We start from the raw sequence: 12315 nt of genomic DNA, 5'->3' as shown, positions 1-12315 counted from the left end.
CTAATAATGCAGATTATCCTCACAAGCTTTCGCGTGCTTTTCCACCTTCTTCGACTCTGCTTTCAGTACCGCTTGCCCCACCACAAACCCATTTTCCCGGAACCCGGCTAGGAGGGAAACACCTGTGAGATCGACACAAGCATGTTTCCCACCCTCCCAACCAAAAACTAGCACGTCAGCCGGGCTTAGGGTGAATCTCCCCTCCGACGGGTCTGTAAGAAAATTAACCGGTGCCTCTTTCTTTGTCGAGATCCCTGCTCATCTGAGAATATCCATTAACGCGTCTCGAACAAAGTCATGGCGATACTTAAACTCCGGCAACTCTTTACAGTTTAACGCATGCTCCCCGTATTTATCCAGGCATGTTTTACGGCAGACTGGACAAGTTTCATCATTCGCGAACATGGGGATTATCAAACGGTACTTAAGGATTGACCGGTACTTCACCACTGACATACGTTGACCCAGACGTTCAATAGATGAGGTATTGACGTTTGCTTTGTTTATTTTTGGTTATCTATATATCCATAACAGTTGAACAATAATGAGAGACGACACATATTTCACGAATGATTTTAGAATATTTTATTTTTCTAAATAGTACGAAATAAAGTTAATGGATTGAATAAATAATACAAACAAATTTACACCAAAAAATCAATATTGAAATGTGTATCCTTTCCTATGCTCGTTATGTAAATATTTATAAAAATATTACTATATTATCTATAATACAACAAAAAAAATTAATAGGATGCAACTCTTCGGTCATTGACGAGTCTTTAGCAACACTGGACCAATTGTTCGGAGCTCAAATCTCTTGACGGCTCCGGCAACCTCCCTCATGGTGGTATCCACTACATAAGGTGTTCCATCGACATTCTCTGTGGTGGTGTTTACCAGCTGGCGACATGGCTCTCGTCGCTCCGAAATTGTTCCATGGTAATGGTAGTATGTTATCTTCCCATCCATTTTGTGCATTGTTCTCCCCATGAGATTTTGCGACATGTGTACACCCGTTGCAAATACGTTCCGTGGTTGGATAGCGTATTTTCGGTCTCTCCTAATTCCCCTCTTTGTGTCCTTGTATACCATCTTCTCGATCCCCCATTTCCTATAACATATGATCGAAATTACAAATTCTGTTTCATAATTTAAACTAAGAAAAACTAAACATATTTTAAGATCACAAAATTTTATACAAATATCCAATTAATATTAGACTGGTAATGATTTATGTGACGGTTATTGGGTCGGGTATAAACATGGTTTAATCTCCACCCCTGGAGAGGATGTGCAGCAGGTTCTCGAGGAAGCCCATGCCCCAGAACATATTGGTGGCGCAAAGATATATGATCACCTAATGACCCTGGGGTACTATTGGCCAACTCCAACACCCGTCCTACAATCGTAAATCGAAAATGATATGATTCATACCTGTAAATTTTGCCGGGATCATCATCGAGGTAGCAAAGCTTGTTCGACATGGTTCTTTGTTCGATGGAGAATTGTGTATACCCCAACAACGAATCCGTAACGTCTTTAATGGTGGTTTCTTTAGGAACATATATAAACTCATCAACGTCGAAGAAAAACATCCATTTAGCGATGAATCTGTATCGATGCAAACAATCATTCACGACGAGAAACTGGTTATGATAATACCCATCAAACCTCTCCTCCTCCTTTATATCCTGTAACGTCACGTAACCCTTTTCGATCCACGGCCGTAAAACCTCCATAACATCACGGTGAACACCGCCTGCGTCGTGTATCACGAAATGCGACCTCTCCCCAAACAAATTCACGTGGTACGCGATCCATTCGCGCACCCGTTGAGGGCTCAGGTCGCCATAAAGAGGCGACCCGCAGTATAAGTACTCGTATTTTGGCGGAACGTCTAACTGTGAAGCGTGGAAGCTCCCTGGAGCTTCCACCAACGCTTCAACGGTGTCACTGACATTGAAGTCAGTGTCACCACCGCCAGAGGTGGAGGTGTGGACGAGTAATTGTCCACCGCTTCCATCCTCCCCAACTGGGAACGGAAAAGTACAGTTGACTACAACTACAGTGTACACACGTCCGTACCCCCAGTCGGGGAGGATTTTATACCCCACGACGGAGATATTCTTATTATTCCCCGTCGCGGGATGTGGCACCCATTCGCAGACATAAGTAGGTCTCGCGAATAGGTGCAAGGGTTTCGACGACAACCCTACGACGGCGAACGTGTCGCCGCCGCCTCTATACGCCGACATAAGTATAAAATTATACGCCGCAGAGCCGTATCCCTTGAAGTTTCTCTTAATAACGCCGCCTTCAAGCACCACATCGTCGAGCTTCTTGTTTTGTATCCGCGGTGCGGATGTAGCAAGAAGCTCGACGACGGTGGACGGCGGTGGGACTGCGGCGCAATCCCGAAGATCCCGAATATAAGAAGGGAAGAACTGAAACACACTGATGATCGAACAGAGAAACAAAAGAGCAGATAATAATAATTTGATTTCACCAGGGCAATTCCAGACTACACCAATGAACATCTTCTTGTGTTTATGACTATTGATTTGAATTTGTTCATCAACTTTCGCCATTTTTGGAATATCTTAGATCAAATTGGATTCAGAAAGAAGAACAAAGAACAGAGAGGAGTGTCACGCAAGCACCATGGATGTACATACATAACAGAAGGTAAAGCAAATATAAGAGTATTAATATTAATATTATTATTAATTATTTAATTATTTTTGGAAACTTTTTCTTTATTAATTATATAATTATTTATTTAACTTTGTGGTATTGATAGTCACACATAGTGACAGGGTGTTTTGTATGTGAATATGAGGTGGGGAATATAGAGTTGTCCAGGATCTAGGTAATGCAACATATGGAAGAAATGTCGTGATGCTAAGATTTTAATATTTATATCATTTTTAATACTTTTGGTAATTTTCATATTTGGTAAAGTTATGTTGTAGAAATATGATTGATATTGACCGTTTTACGGTTTTTAGTAGGTTGAGTTGACAGTTCAAAGTAATTTAATTGAGAATTAGTCAATTTGCATACATAGTTGCAACATTTTGACGAGAAGATTCAATATAATCCAGCCAATGCTAAAAGAATAACCCATTTTAATTGGTTAATCGTAAACTATGAAATGGTAAAGTCGACTAAGTGATCAACAACCTTATTTGATTTGAGAATCGATCTATTTATCTAGAACGTTGCAACATTATGACAAGTGAATAAATTGGTCTAGCCAGTGTTTGAGAGAATAACTCATTTTGACCAGTTAGCCATCAACTAGAGTTTGAAATTGTAAACTCAACTGTAAATCCTTTTACAGTATCGTTTTAGTTAAGTCAACGGTTAAACATTTTACGCCATCTTTCCTTACAAGCAGCAAAGGTAGGCATATTAAAAGGTATTTTTTCAGTCGGCCTAATTAACCTTGTGTATTTTTGTCAAAGATTGCTCCAGAACACGCACTAGATCATTCGCACTCCAAAAACTTACGTTTCACACCTTCAACTAACGAAAATGTATTGAGACGAATATTCACTCCAAAATCTTTTGTCTGATTAGTATATGCTGAAAGCTCTACAAAACGTGTTATTTTGATGGGGACGAGAATAGTTGAAAAGCTTTCTTTAGAGCTTTGTCATTATATGGCTTGTTTTTTAAAAGAAACCACTATAACACGCGTATATAGAGTAACATTAACACGAGTACTGTACCTCAGGACCACACTAAATCATGCTTTTGTGCAAATGTTACACACAAGTTGATGTAATCCAACTCGAATATAGTAGTATAACCCGAAAATCCAATCAAAGTATATTTTTGGCCTTAGGGAGTCTAGTTAATTAAAATACTAATAATTAAGAAACTCGTATCAATTATAATTTTAACGTTATTTTACTAATTTTGTGAAAATAACGTTAAAAGATGGGATGGTTAATCATGCATCATGTGGTAGCGTTGATAGGCGAAAGACAAGGGGTACATGCACAAATCAGTGCTTGTCTCAATTGCTGAGTGTTATGTGCCTTATGTCCAAGGCTTGATACAAAACTACTATCGAGCGGGGGGTGTCACTGGAAGCATCCTCTCTATTCCTACGGGGTAGAGGTAAGGTTGTCTAGATCTTACACTCCTCTGACTCTACCTTAGCTTTGCTATTGGTGGGATATACTGAGTATGATGATGATATCAATTATAATCATTTTATCCATGTTTGACTGATATTGACTATTAGCCTGTACGAACTATGTTTAACAAAGATTAGTTATAGTTGACTGTTTGTGGCATATTTGACCACGGTTGGCCAATTTTGATTGTTTAATATTGTTGATTAAACTTATGATTCGACGATAGACAAGTGATATATAGTCGTACCACATGCATGCAAATAACATTACCAATTGACCAGTTATATCTAGGTTAACCAACGGTTTAGAAAATCATAAATCTAGTCATGTCTTAAATAGTTTTAACCAACTTTAGTCAATTTCTATGATATTTCAAAGACTTAGATAATAAAAAACAAACCATCTGATATTTCTATGACTTTTCCAATTCAATTTCTTGTTCCAGTATAGGCAACCGCATGGCCTGATTTGGAATATTATAAGAAAACTGGAGTTAAGGGTAAAGCCCACGCTTCGTGTGTGTGTGTTGGGGTGGGGGGGGGGGGGGGGCGACTTTTTACCCCCGCAATACGGTGGTGATTTGATCGGTATCATTTTGATTGATTACATGTGGAAAATTCAATCAGAATCATTTCGGTGCCTTATACGATGGTTTTTAATGGGATGTAATCTATGATATGATGATAAGTTTGTTGGTATCATTTCGGTTTCTACATGAGTGATTTTTCCACACGAAATGCTATACATCATAGAAATAAAAAAAAAAACATTTATTTCTATATAATCGAGCTCGGGCTCGGCTTGACTCATTTACACCCTTAGATTTTCCTTTACGGTCTTAATGGGCTTCTTAAATGGGCTGCTGAGTTGGGCCCATGGTGGACTAATATAGTTCATAACAAACAAACTTGTCAGGAGTTCAATTAGGCCATCTTAGGCTTAGCTTTTCAAAACAACTTGTAGCTTTTTGAAAAAGTTAATAAGTCACAATGGAGTGACTTACCCTCACAAAATAGTTTCACCCAAACATTTTCTAACTTTTCAAAAAGTCAATAAGCTAATAAGTCACTAAAATAAGCACTCCCAAACACCCCCTAAACTACAGGTCTCAAAATAAATTGGTATTTTCAAAATCGATTGGTATCCTCTATGTGGCTCCACAAGTGATAGATACTAATGTATGCATTGTACCAATGGGGTGGTGGTCCATTAGGAAAGGCAAATTCTTTAAACACCTTGAGAGACATATTCTCCTGGAGTGAAGGTACAAATGCGGACTCTCGCATTGTAATACCTTTCCAGTTGTGTTTTGTACTTTGCTTCTTTAATACGCGCAATCTCGCGTCTTTCTTCCAGCAAATCTAGGTCGAGACGGCCCTCTGCTTCATTATCAACCGTGTTGACTGTTGTCAAGCGCGGTGAGGGGAGTCCAACTTCAGCTGGGATAACTGCCTCCGAGCCGTATACTAGGCTAAAATGTGACAACTCGTAATTCGAACCTACTTTGTGTAATGTTACGTGCTTATGGGAACTATATTAATTGAATGAGTGAATGAATGTTATGTTTTATTATTACGTGAATGCGTGTATATATGCAACTGAACCGAACCGCACAACACTACACACGATCGCACAAGCCATTTGGGCTTTACACTTGTACGCGGACCCATAGAGCAGCCCAAGTGGGGTTCGGCCCATCCCCTAGTCGATTAACACATGAGATGTTGTAAACATCTCACCAAAACATCCTAACACACACACAAACCCTAGAACACACACACACCCTCTCTCTTTCTCTCTCAACCGGAACCAAGGCAACCGAACATCCCTCCACTATCGAAGATCTTCTTGATTCGGATCATTCTCTTAATCGGTTAGTGTTATATCTTTGCTTGATTCATGTATGATTTATGCTTAGTGTTCGATGGATTGAATGATGTTTATGTGATGATGTTAATGGGTAGTGTTATGATAATCGACTGCTTTGCTATATGTTCGGATTGTTAATCATGTGATAATGTTCTAGCTAGTCGGATATGTTATTGTTGTTATTGTTCGGCTATCATGATATAACCGGTTGAATGTTCATGAAATCGGATCATGTTGTGATGCATTAGTGTTAGAATTGTTGTTTATGTTTTTGATACATGTATAACGGATTAGGGTTCATGAGAATTAGGATGTTAAAACCCTCATTTGATCGAATATGGGCATGATTTGAAATTAATTAGTTGTTAATTGATATGATAAGATTGGAAACTGTTGATTGATGAAACGTAAATAAGGAAAACTGTTAAATGTTGTAACCGAAGGGCATGAAATCCGGGTATCAAGCACTGATCGCACAAACCTCTTGATTGTACAAGAGGCTCTGGTCGCACAAGATCACATGCACAAAGAAACCGCACAAGCTAGGTACAACAGGTCTTAGCACAGTGTACAACATATACTTTGCATGATCGCACAAGGTATCGTGGATCGCACAAGACAGTGCCAATCGCACAATACCTTGGGCCACACACACAGATGAATAACTAGTTAATGTTACCGGGCCGGACAGCCCAAGACTTTACTCGCACAAGGCTTATCAGTCGCACAATGTTAACCGGATCGCACAAGATATTTTATGTTGTTATTTGGGGCCGTGTATATCTGTTGGACTATTTTTGGTTATTATTTGGGCCGGGTGTCATTGGGCCTCAACGAGTGACTCGCACAAGACTGTTAGACTTGTGCGAGCCCATTCTTATGAATCGTATAAATCGGTGATGTTATATACTTGACAGTTGTGTATTTGCCATGAACTATACATGCTCGTAACTTGTTAGACTGTGTGTAAACATCCATGTATTACTTGAGCCCAAACCTGACTTGTGTGGTAACCCTGTTAGGACGTGGTTGACCACCCTTAATTCAAGAACCTTTTGTGTATCTTACCGAGCAAACCAAGGTGAGTTCACTGCACTTTTCTAAGCATGCGTCCCGGTGGTTTGGGACATCTAGTAAACCATTGGAAGGGAATGATGGGTAAACGATTAAACTGGGATGTTGGTTATTGAACACAGAATCAATCATCTATCGGGTTGCTTGTAAGGCAATGGGGTAATTAGTTGATAGCGCTATTAGGTTTGGCACCCTCACACCGGGCCGTAAGGACGGGCGTGAACTAATTACTTGGACATCTTGAAAACACATCGCGGATATAAGACCTCCTACAGCTTGTCAAGGTTGTTTGATACCTTGACTTTGACCGATGCCTGGTTATGGGCATTGGGGTTAGGCATTCCCATCATTGATGCTACATACGGTACAGTAATCAAGTGAATAACAACATCTGAAACAAAACGATGAGTTGACTTGATAAACATTTGGTAACTTCACACGTAAACAAAACTTTGAACTCACCAGCGTAGTCTGACACACTTGTCTGCATGCTTGCAGGTCGTTAGATAACTTGACATGGACTTGCTATCTGGGAGTGCTGGAGTGGTCATGGATCGAAACCCTTGGATACTTAACATACCACTATGAACTTATGATTCTGAACAATCAACTGATAATTTACATTATGCTTCCGCTGGATATTTAAATTAGGTTGAAACCCTTATGTTGGGAATTATTTATTATGAAATGGAATGTTTGTTTACATATTTATTACTGGTGCAACTTGATTGGTGGCTTGAACTCTGATGCGTAACACACCTCGCGGAGTTCCCGCAAGTGGTATTTTGGGGGTGTTACATAAAAGGAGTTTCGCCAGTGCTTGTCTTCGGCATGGTTCGTTGAGCCCACAGGATGCTTGGGAGCTCATCTACCCAACCTCTTCTCTTTGTGCCCAGACGGGCTTTTATCCCCTCGACGATACTTTTGTTGACACTTTCTACCTGACCGTTGCCTTGAGGATGCGCAACGGAGGAGAAAGTGTGCTCAATCTTCATTTCCTTCATCCAATTTTGAAGATCCTCTGATGCAAAATTGGTGCCGTTGTCTGTGACGATTTTGAGTGGGAGGCCAAATCTGCAAATGATGTGTTCCCAGATAAACTTGCGTACCATCATCGCAGTAGTTGAGGCGAGAGCTTTGGCCTCCACCCACTTAGTAAAATAATCAACGACCACGATTATGAACTTCACGACTCCTGAAGCGTCAGGGAAAGGTCCCACCATATCAATTCCCCATTGTTGGAAAGGCCAAGCAGTGGATACAGGGATGAGATCATTCTTCGGGTGCAGGGTCTTCGGAGAGTGTCTTTGACATGAGTCACATTTGCGCAACTCCCTTAGAGCATCGACATGCATCCCTGGCCAGTAATAACCAGCATTCATAATCTTCGCGACAACCATGTGCGGTCCTGCATGGATGCCACAGATCCCTTCGTGAATCTCTCTAATCAAGTAATTCGCATCTTGGGGGTCCACACAGCGCAATAAGGGCCCCAAGAAGGACTTTCGGTATAAAATACCATCATTCATTTCATAATGCAGGGCCTTGTTCTGAATCTTCCTTGCCTCTGCTTTGCTCTCCGGGAGTATTCCTTCTTGCAGATATTGGATTATAGGGGTCATCCAAGATGGCTGCCCTACTTCGATCACATTTACCTGGCACAGCAGGACTGATGGATTCTTGAGTACTTCAATCCTTACATCTTTGGCTAGATGTTGAAAGGAAGTTGAAGTGAGCTTGCTCAAGGCGTCTGTTGGTTTGTTTTCAGAGCGATTGATGTGAACTACCTTGTATGACTTGAAGCGTTGAAGTAACTCTTTCGCCTGATCCAAATACAGGGCCATGACCTCGCCCTTTGCGTCATAAATTCCATTGATTTGACTGGCGATCAGAAGCGAATCAACATGCGCTTGTAGATTTTGAGCTCCCATTTTTATGGCGAGGCGCAAGCCTGCCAGGAATGCCTCATATTCTGCCTCATTGTTGGTGTTCTTGAAATCCAACTTGATGGCGTATGTAAATTCATGCTTCTCGGGGCTCACTAGGCGCAACCCTGCTCTTGAGCCGTCCTCATTTGATGCCCCATCAGTGTACAGTAACCACAGCTCATTAGATGTGTCTTTCGCGGGAGTCTCAACAATCTCACAATCTTTGATTTTTTCCACTGGGACTTCTGTGACGAAGTCTGCTAAAACTTGACCCTTGATGGCTGGGCGCGGCCTGTACAAGATGTTGTGGCCACCCAGCTCGATCGCCCACTTTGCTAACCGCCCAGACGTCTCTGATTTTTGCAATATTGTGCCGATGTGAAAGTTGGTAAGTACTGTGATTACGTGCCCTGTAAAGTATCTACGCAGCCTTCTAGAAGCATGAAGCAGTGCCAGTACCAACTTTTCCATTGTTGAATATCTCGTTTCTGGATCAGTAAGCACCCTACTGACATAATAAATTGGAGTTTGTACTCCGTTTCTTTCTACCATCAATACCGACCCTACTGCCTTATCCGAATAAGATAAGTACAGTATGAGTTGTTCGTTCTTGTACGGCGCGTTCAGGGTAGGGAGCTTTATCAGACATTCCTTCATTTGCTGGAATGCGGCTTCTGCCTCGGGTGTCCACTTAAATTCTTGCTTCTTTACGCAGTTGCGCAAGGTGCTGATAAAAGGATATGACTTTGCAGCATGATTTAATAGGAAACGGTTTAGCGCGGCTAAACGGCCGGCTAATAGTTGCATCTCCTTGATCGTTTTTGGCGACGGCATTCGTTCTATTGCTTGAACCTTCTCTGGGTTTACTTTAAAACCGCCGTTTGTGACTATGAAGCCCAAAAACTTCCCTTCTTCCATACCAAAGGAACATTTGGTAGGATTCAACTTCATGTTCACCCTCTCAACGAGTTGAACGTTTTCTCAATATCTTTTAGCATTTGGTCCTCTTCAGGACTCTTGATTACCAGATCATCGATGTAGACTTCGATGTGTTTTCCAATATCATCAGCGAAGATTTTATCCATCAAGCGCTGGTATGTCGCGCCGGCATTCTTAAGACCGAACGACATTTTTGTATAACAGAAGATGCCGAGATCGGTTCTGAAAGCTGTCTTGTCTTCATCTTCGAGTTTCATTTGAACCTGGTGATACCCCTTGTAACAATCTATAAAGCATTTCCATCTGTACGGTGCGAGCGAGTCTATCTTTTTGTCGATCTCAGGCAAAGAGTAGCAGTTTTTGGGACATGCCTTGTTGAGATCGGTATAATCGACGCACATTCTCCATCCTCCATTTGACTTCTCCACCATTACGGGGTTTGCCACCCAACTCTGATAGTGCACCTCTCGAAGGATTCCCGCTTTTAGGAGCTCACATACTTGCTCGTTCATTGCTTTGGTCTTATCCGCTCCCAAACGGCGCCTTCTTTGTACTTTTGGTTCAACGGAGGGATAAGTGTTTAGACAATGCTCTGTAACGTCGCGCGGGACACCGGTCATGTCTGCCGGAGTCCAGGCGAAAATATCCATGTTTCTAAACAAGAGCTGTTTGAGGTGCGTTCTGATGCTTCGCGAGATAACGTGGCCTATCGTCACCGTTTGTTCAGGGTATTGCGATTTAACACCCATTTTTCTGGCTCTGTCGTAGAAACCTTTGCTGGTTTGGTTCGGCGCATATCGTCTGTTGACATCACTTCCTTTTTTGCATAGATAATTGCCACCCCCGTCTTGATTGGAAACCCGATTGCTGAGTGGGGGGGGTGGAAGTTACCATGTTAAGCTCTCCTTGGGTTTCTCTTCCAATCAAAACATCATGCCTTGATTTGACAGGCATTACCATGAAGTTGACCATTGTTGTTCTTGAGTGCTTCCCGTCAGAAAGCGTGAGGGGGAAGCTGATTTGGCCTAGTGGGAAGACCATCTCATTGCAGAATCCTGACAAAGGGTAATCGACTGGCTCAAGTCTTGCTTTATCTTCATCGTCGAATTGATTAAAGCATTGCTCATAGATGATATCTGCTGTACTTCCTGGGTCAACGAATACGTATTCAGTCTCGTAATGGCCGATAATGCCGGTAATGATGACGGGGCGCGTTGCGCGTGGACCCCCGCGCACTACCGGGAAGATAACCTGTTGCTCTTGCCATGCTGGTTCGAAAGGTCGCTTGCCTTTATCTCTCGCGCTATATCTTGGTCCATTGACCATATGTGTTTGCAGGCGTCTGACTTTTTTGTCTCTTCCATCATCGTTGCGCTGAATCTGACGTGTCTCTTTGCGCACGTTCTTTACTAGATGACCCAGTTTCCCACTTTTCAAATCTTTCTCAATTTCTTGTCTCAAGCTGATACAGACATCTGTTAGATGGCCTGTATCATTATGGAAGTCACAGTACAGGTTGGGGTCTTGCCCCTTCTTGTTGGTCATAGGCCTTGGCGCCTTGAAATCGTGGTTCTCCGTCATGAGCACCTCTTTAGGTGTCTTTATGAGCGAATTCCAGTGCTTTTCTCGATTCTCATTCCTGACTGTCTTCCTGTACCCAATGCGATCGATAGTGTCTTGCGTGTCTTCCTTGTAGCGAGATCGTTCTTCATAACGAGGTCGCTCGTCATAACCGCTGGAGTGATTGGCTTTCCACCCAGGGTTTCTGCCTTTGTTTCGTCTGCTGTTATCGCGCGAGCCTCCCTTAGAAAATCGATCCTCAGTATAAGAGTTTTTGTTGCCAGCCAGTGACTCTTCAGTCTGCGCGACTATCTTTGCGGCTTCCATGAGCTTATCCCACTCTTTGGGCATTCCATCTTTTCGTGTGATAGTCCAGATAAGGCTATCACAGCGAATGGCTTTCTTGAAGTGAGCGCGCATGAGTTGCTCGCTTACACCGCCAATTTCTAAACATTCTTTGTTAAAGCGAGTGATGAAATCTTCTAAACCTTCGTTCTCTCTGCGCCAAATGTCCGTTACCTCAGCTGTGTCGCGCTGGTAACGTCTCTGTTGACTGAAGTGGTTCACAAACTGTGTTCTAAAATCAACCCATAACTTGATCTTTCCTGGTGGGAGGCTGTCAAACCAAGTGCGAGCAGCTCCCGTGAAAATTTGGATAAACAAATGGCACCACATGGGCATATTCCATCCTCCCATGCAACCAGCGCTTATGAATACTCTGGCATGATCATCAGGATCAGTCAGTCCGTTAAACTTTCCAACTGTTGGAGGCAATTTTTCTTTTGACAATGGCG

General features: G+C 42.1%; 2 protein-coding genes across 2 annotated transcripts; both read right to left on the bottom strand.

The window, feature by feature from the left end:
- Window positions 1-601: 601 nt before the first annotated feature.
- Window positions 602-2685, bottom strand: LOC110868184 (galactan beta-1,4-galactosyltransferase GALS3). The gene is made up of 2 exons (XM_022117292.2): window positions 1438-2685; window positions 602-1114 (listed from the first exon to the last, which is right to left on the bottom strand). The coding sequence occupies exons 1-2, from the start codon at window positions 2589-2591 to the stop codon at window positions 769-771; spliced, it is 1500 nt and encodes a 499-aa protein (XP_021972984.1). The 5' UTR covers window positions 2592-2685; the 3' UTR covers window positions 602-768.
- A 7290-nt stretch (window positions 2686-9975) lies between these two features.
- LOC110866753 lies at window positions 9976-12196 on the bottom strand. The gene is made up of 2 exons (XM_022115896.1): window positions 10853-12196; window positions 9976-10224 (listed from the first exon to the last, which is right to left on the bottom strand). The coding sequence occupies exons 1-2, from the start codon at window positions 12194-12196 to the stop codon at window positions 9976-9978; spliced, it is 1593 nt and encodes a 530-aa protein (XP_021971588.1).
- Window positions 12197-12315: the final 119 nt, after the last annotated feature.

Source organism: Helianthus annuus, chromosome 7, assembly GCF_002127325.2.
Source record: "Helianthus annuus cultivar XRQ/B chromosome 7, HanXRQr2.0-SUNRISE, whole genome shotgun sequence".
Lineage (NCBI taxonomy): Eukaryota > Viridiplantae > Streptophyta > Magnoliopsida > Asterales > Asteraceae > Helianthus > Helianthus annuus.
Note: the sequence above shows the minus strand (reverse complement) of the source record. Positions and strands in the feature narration are given on the sequence as shown.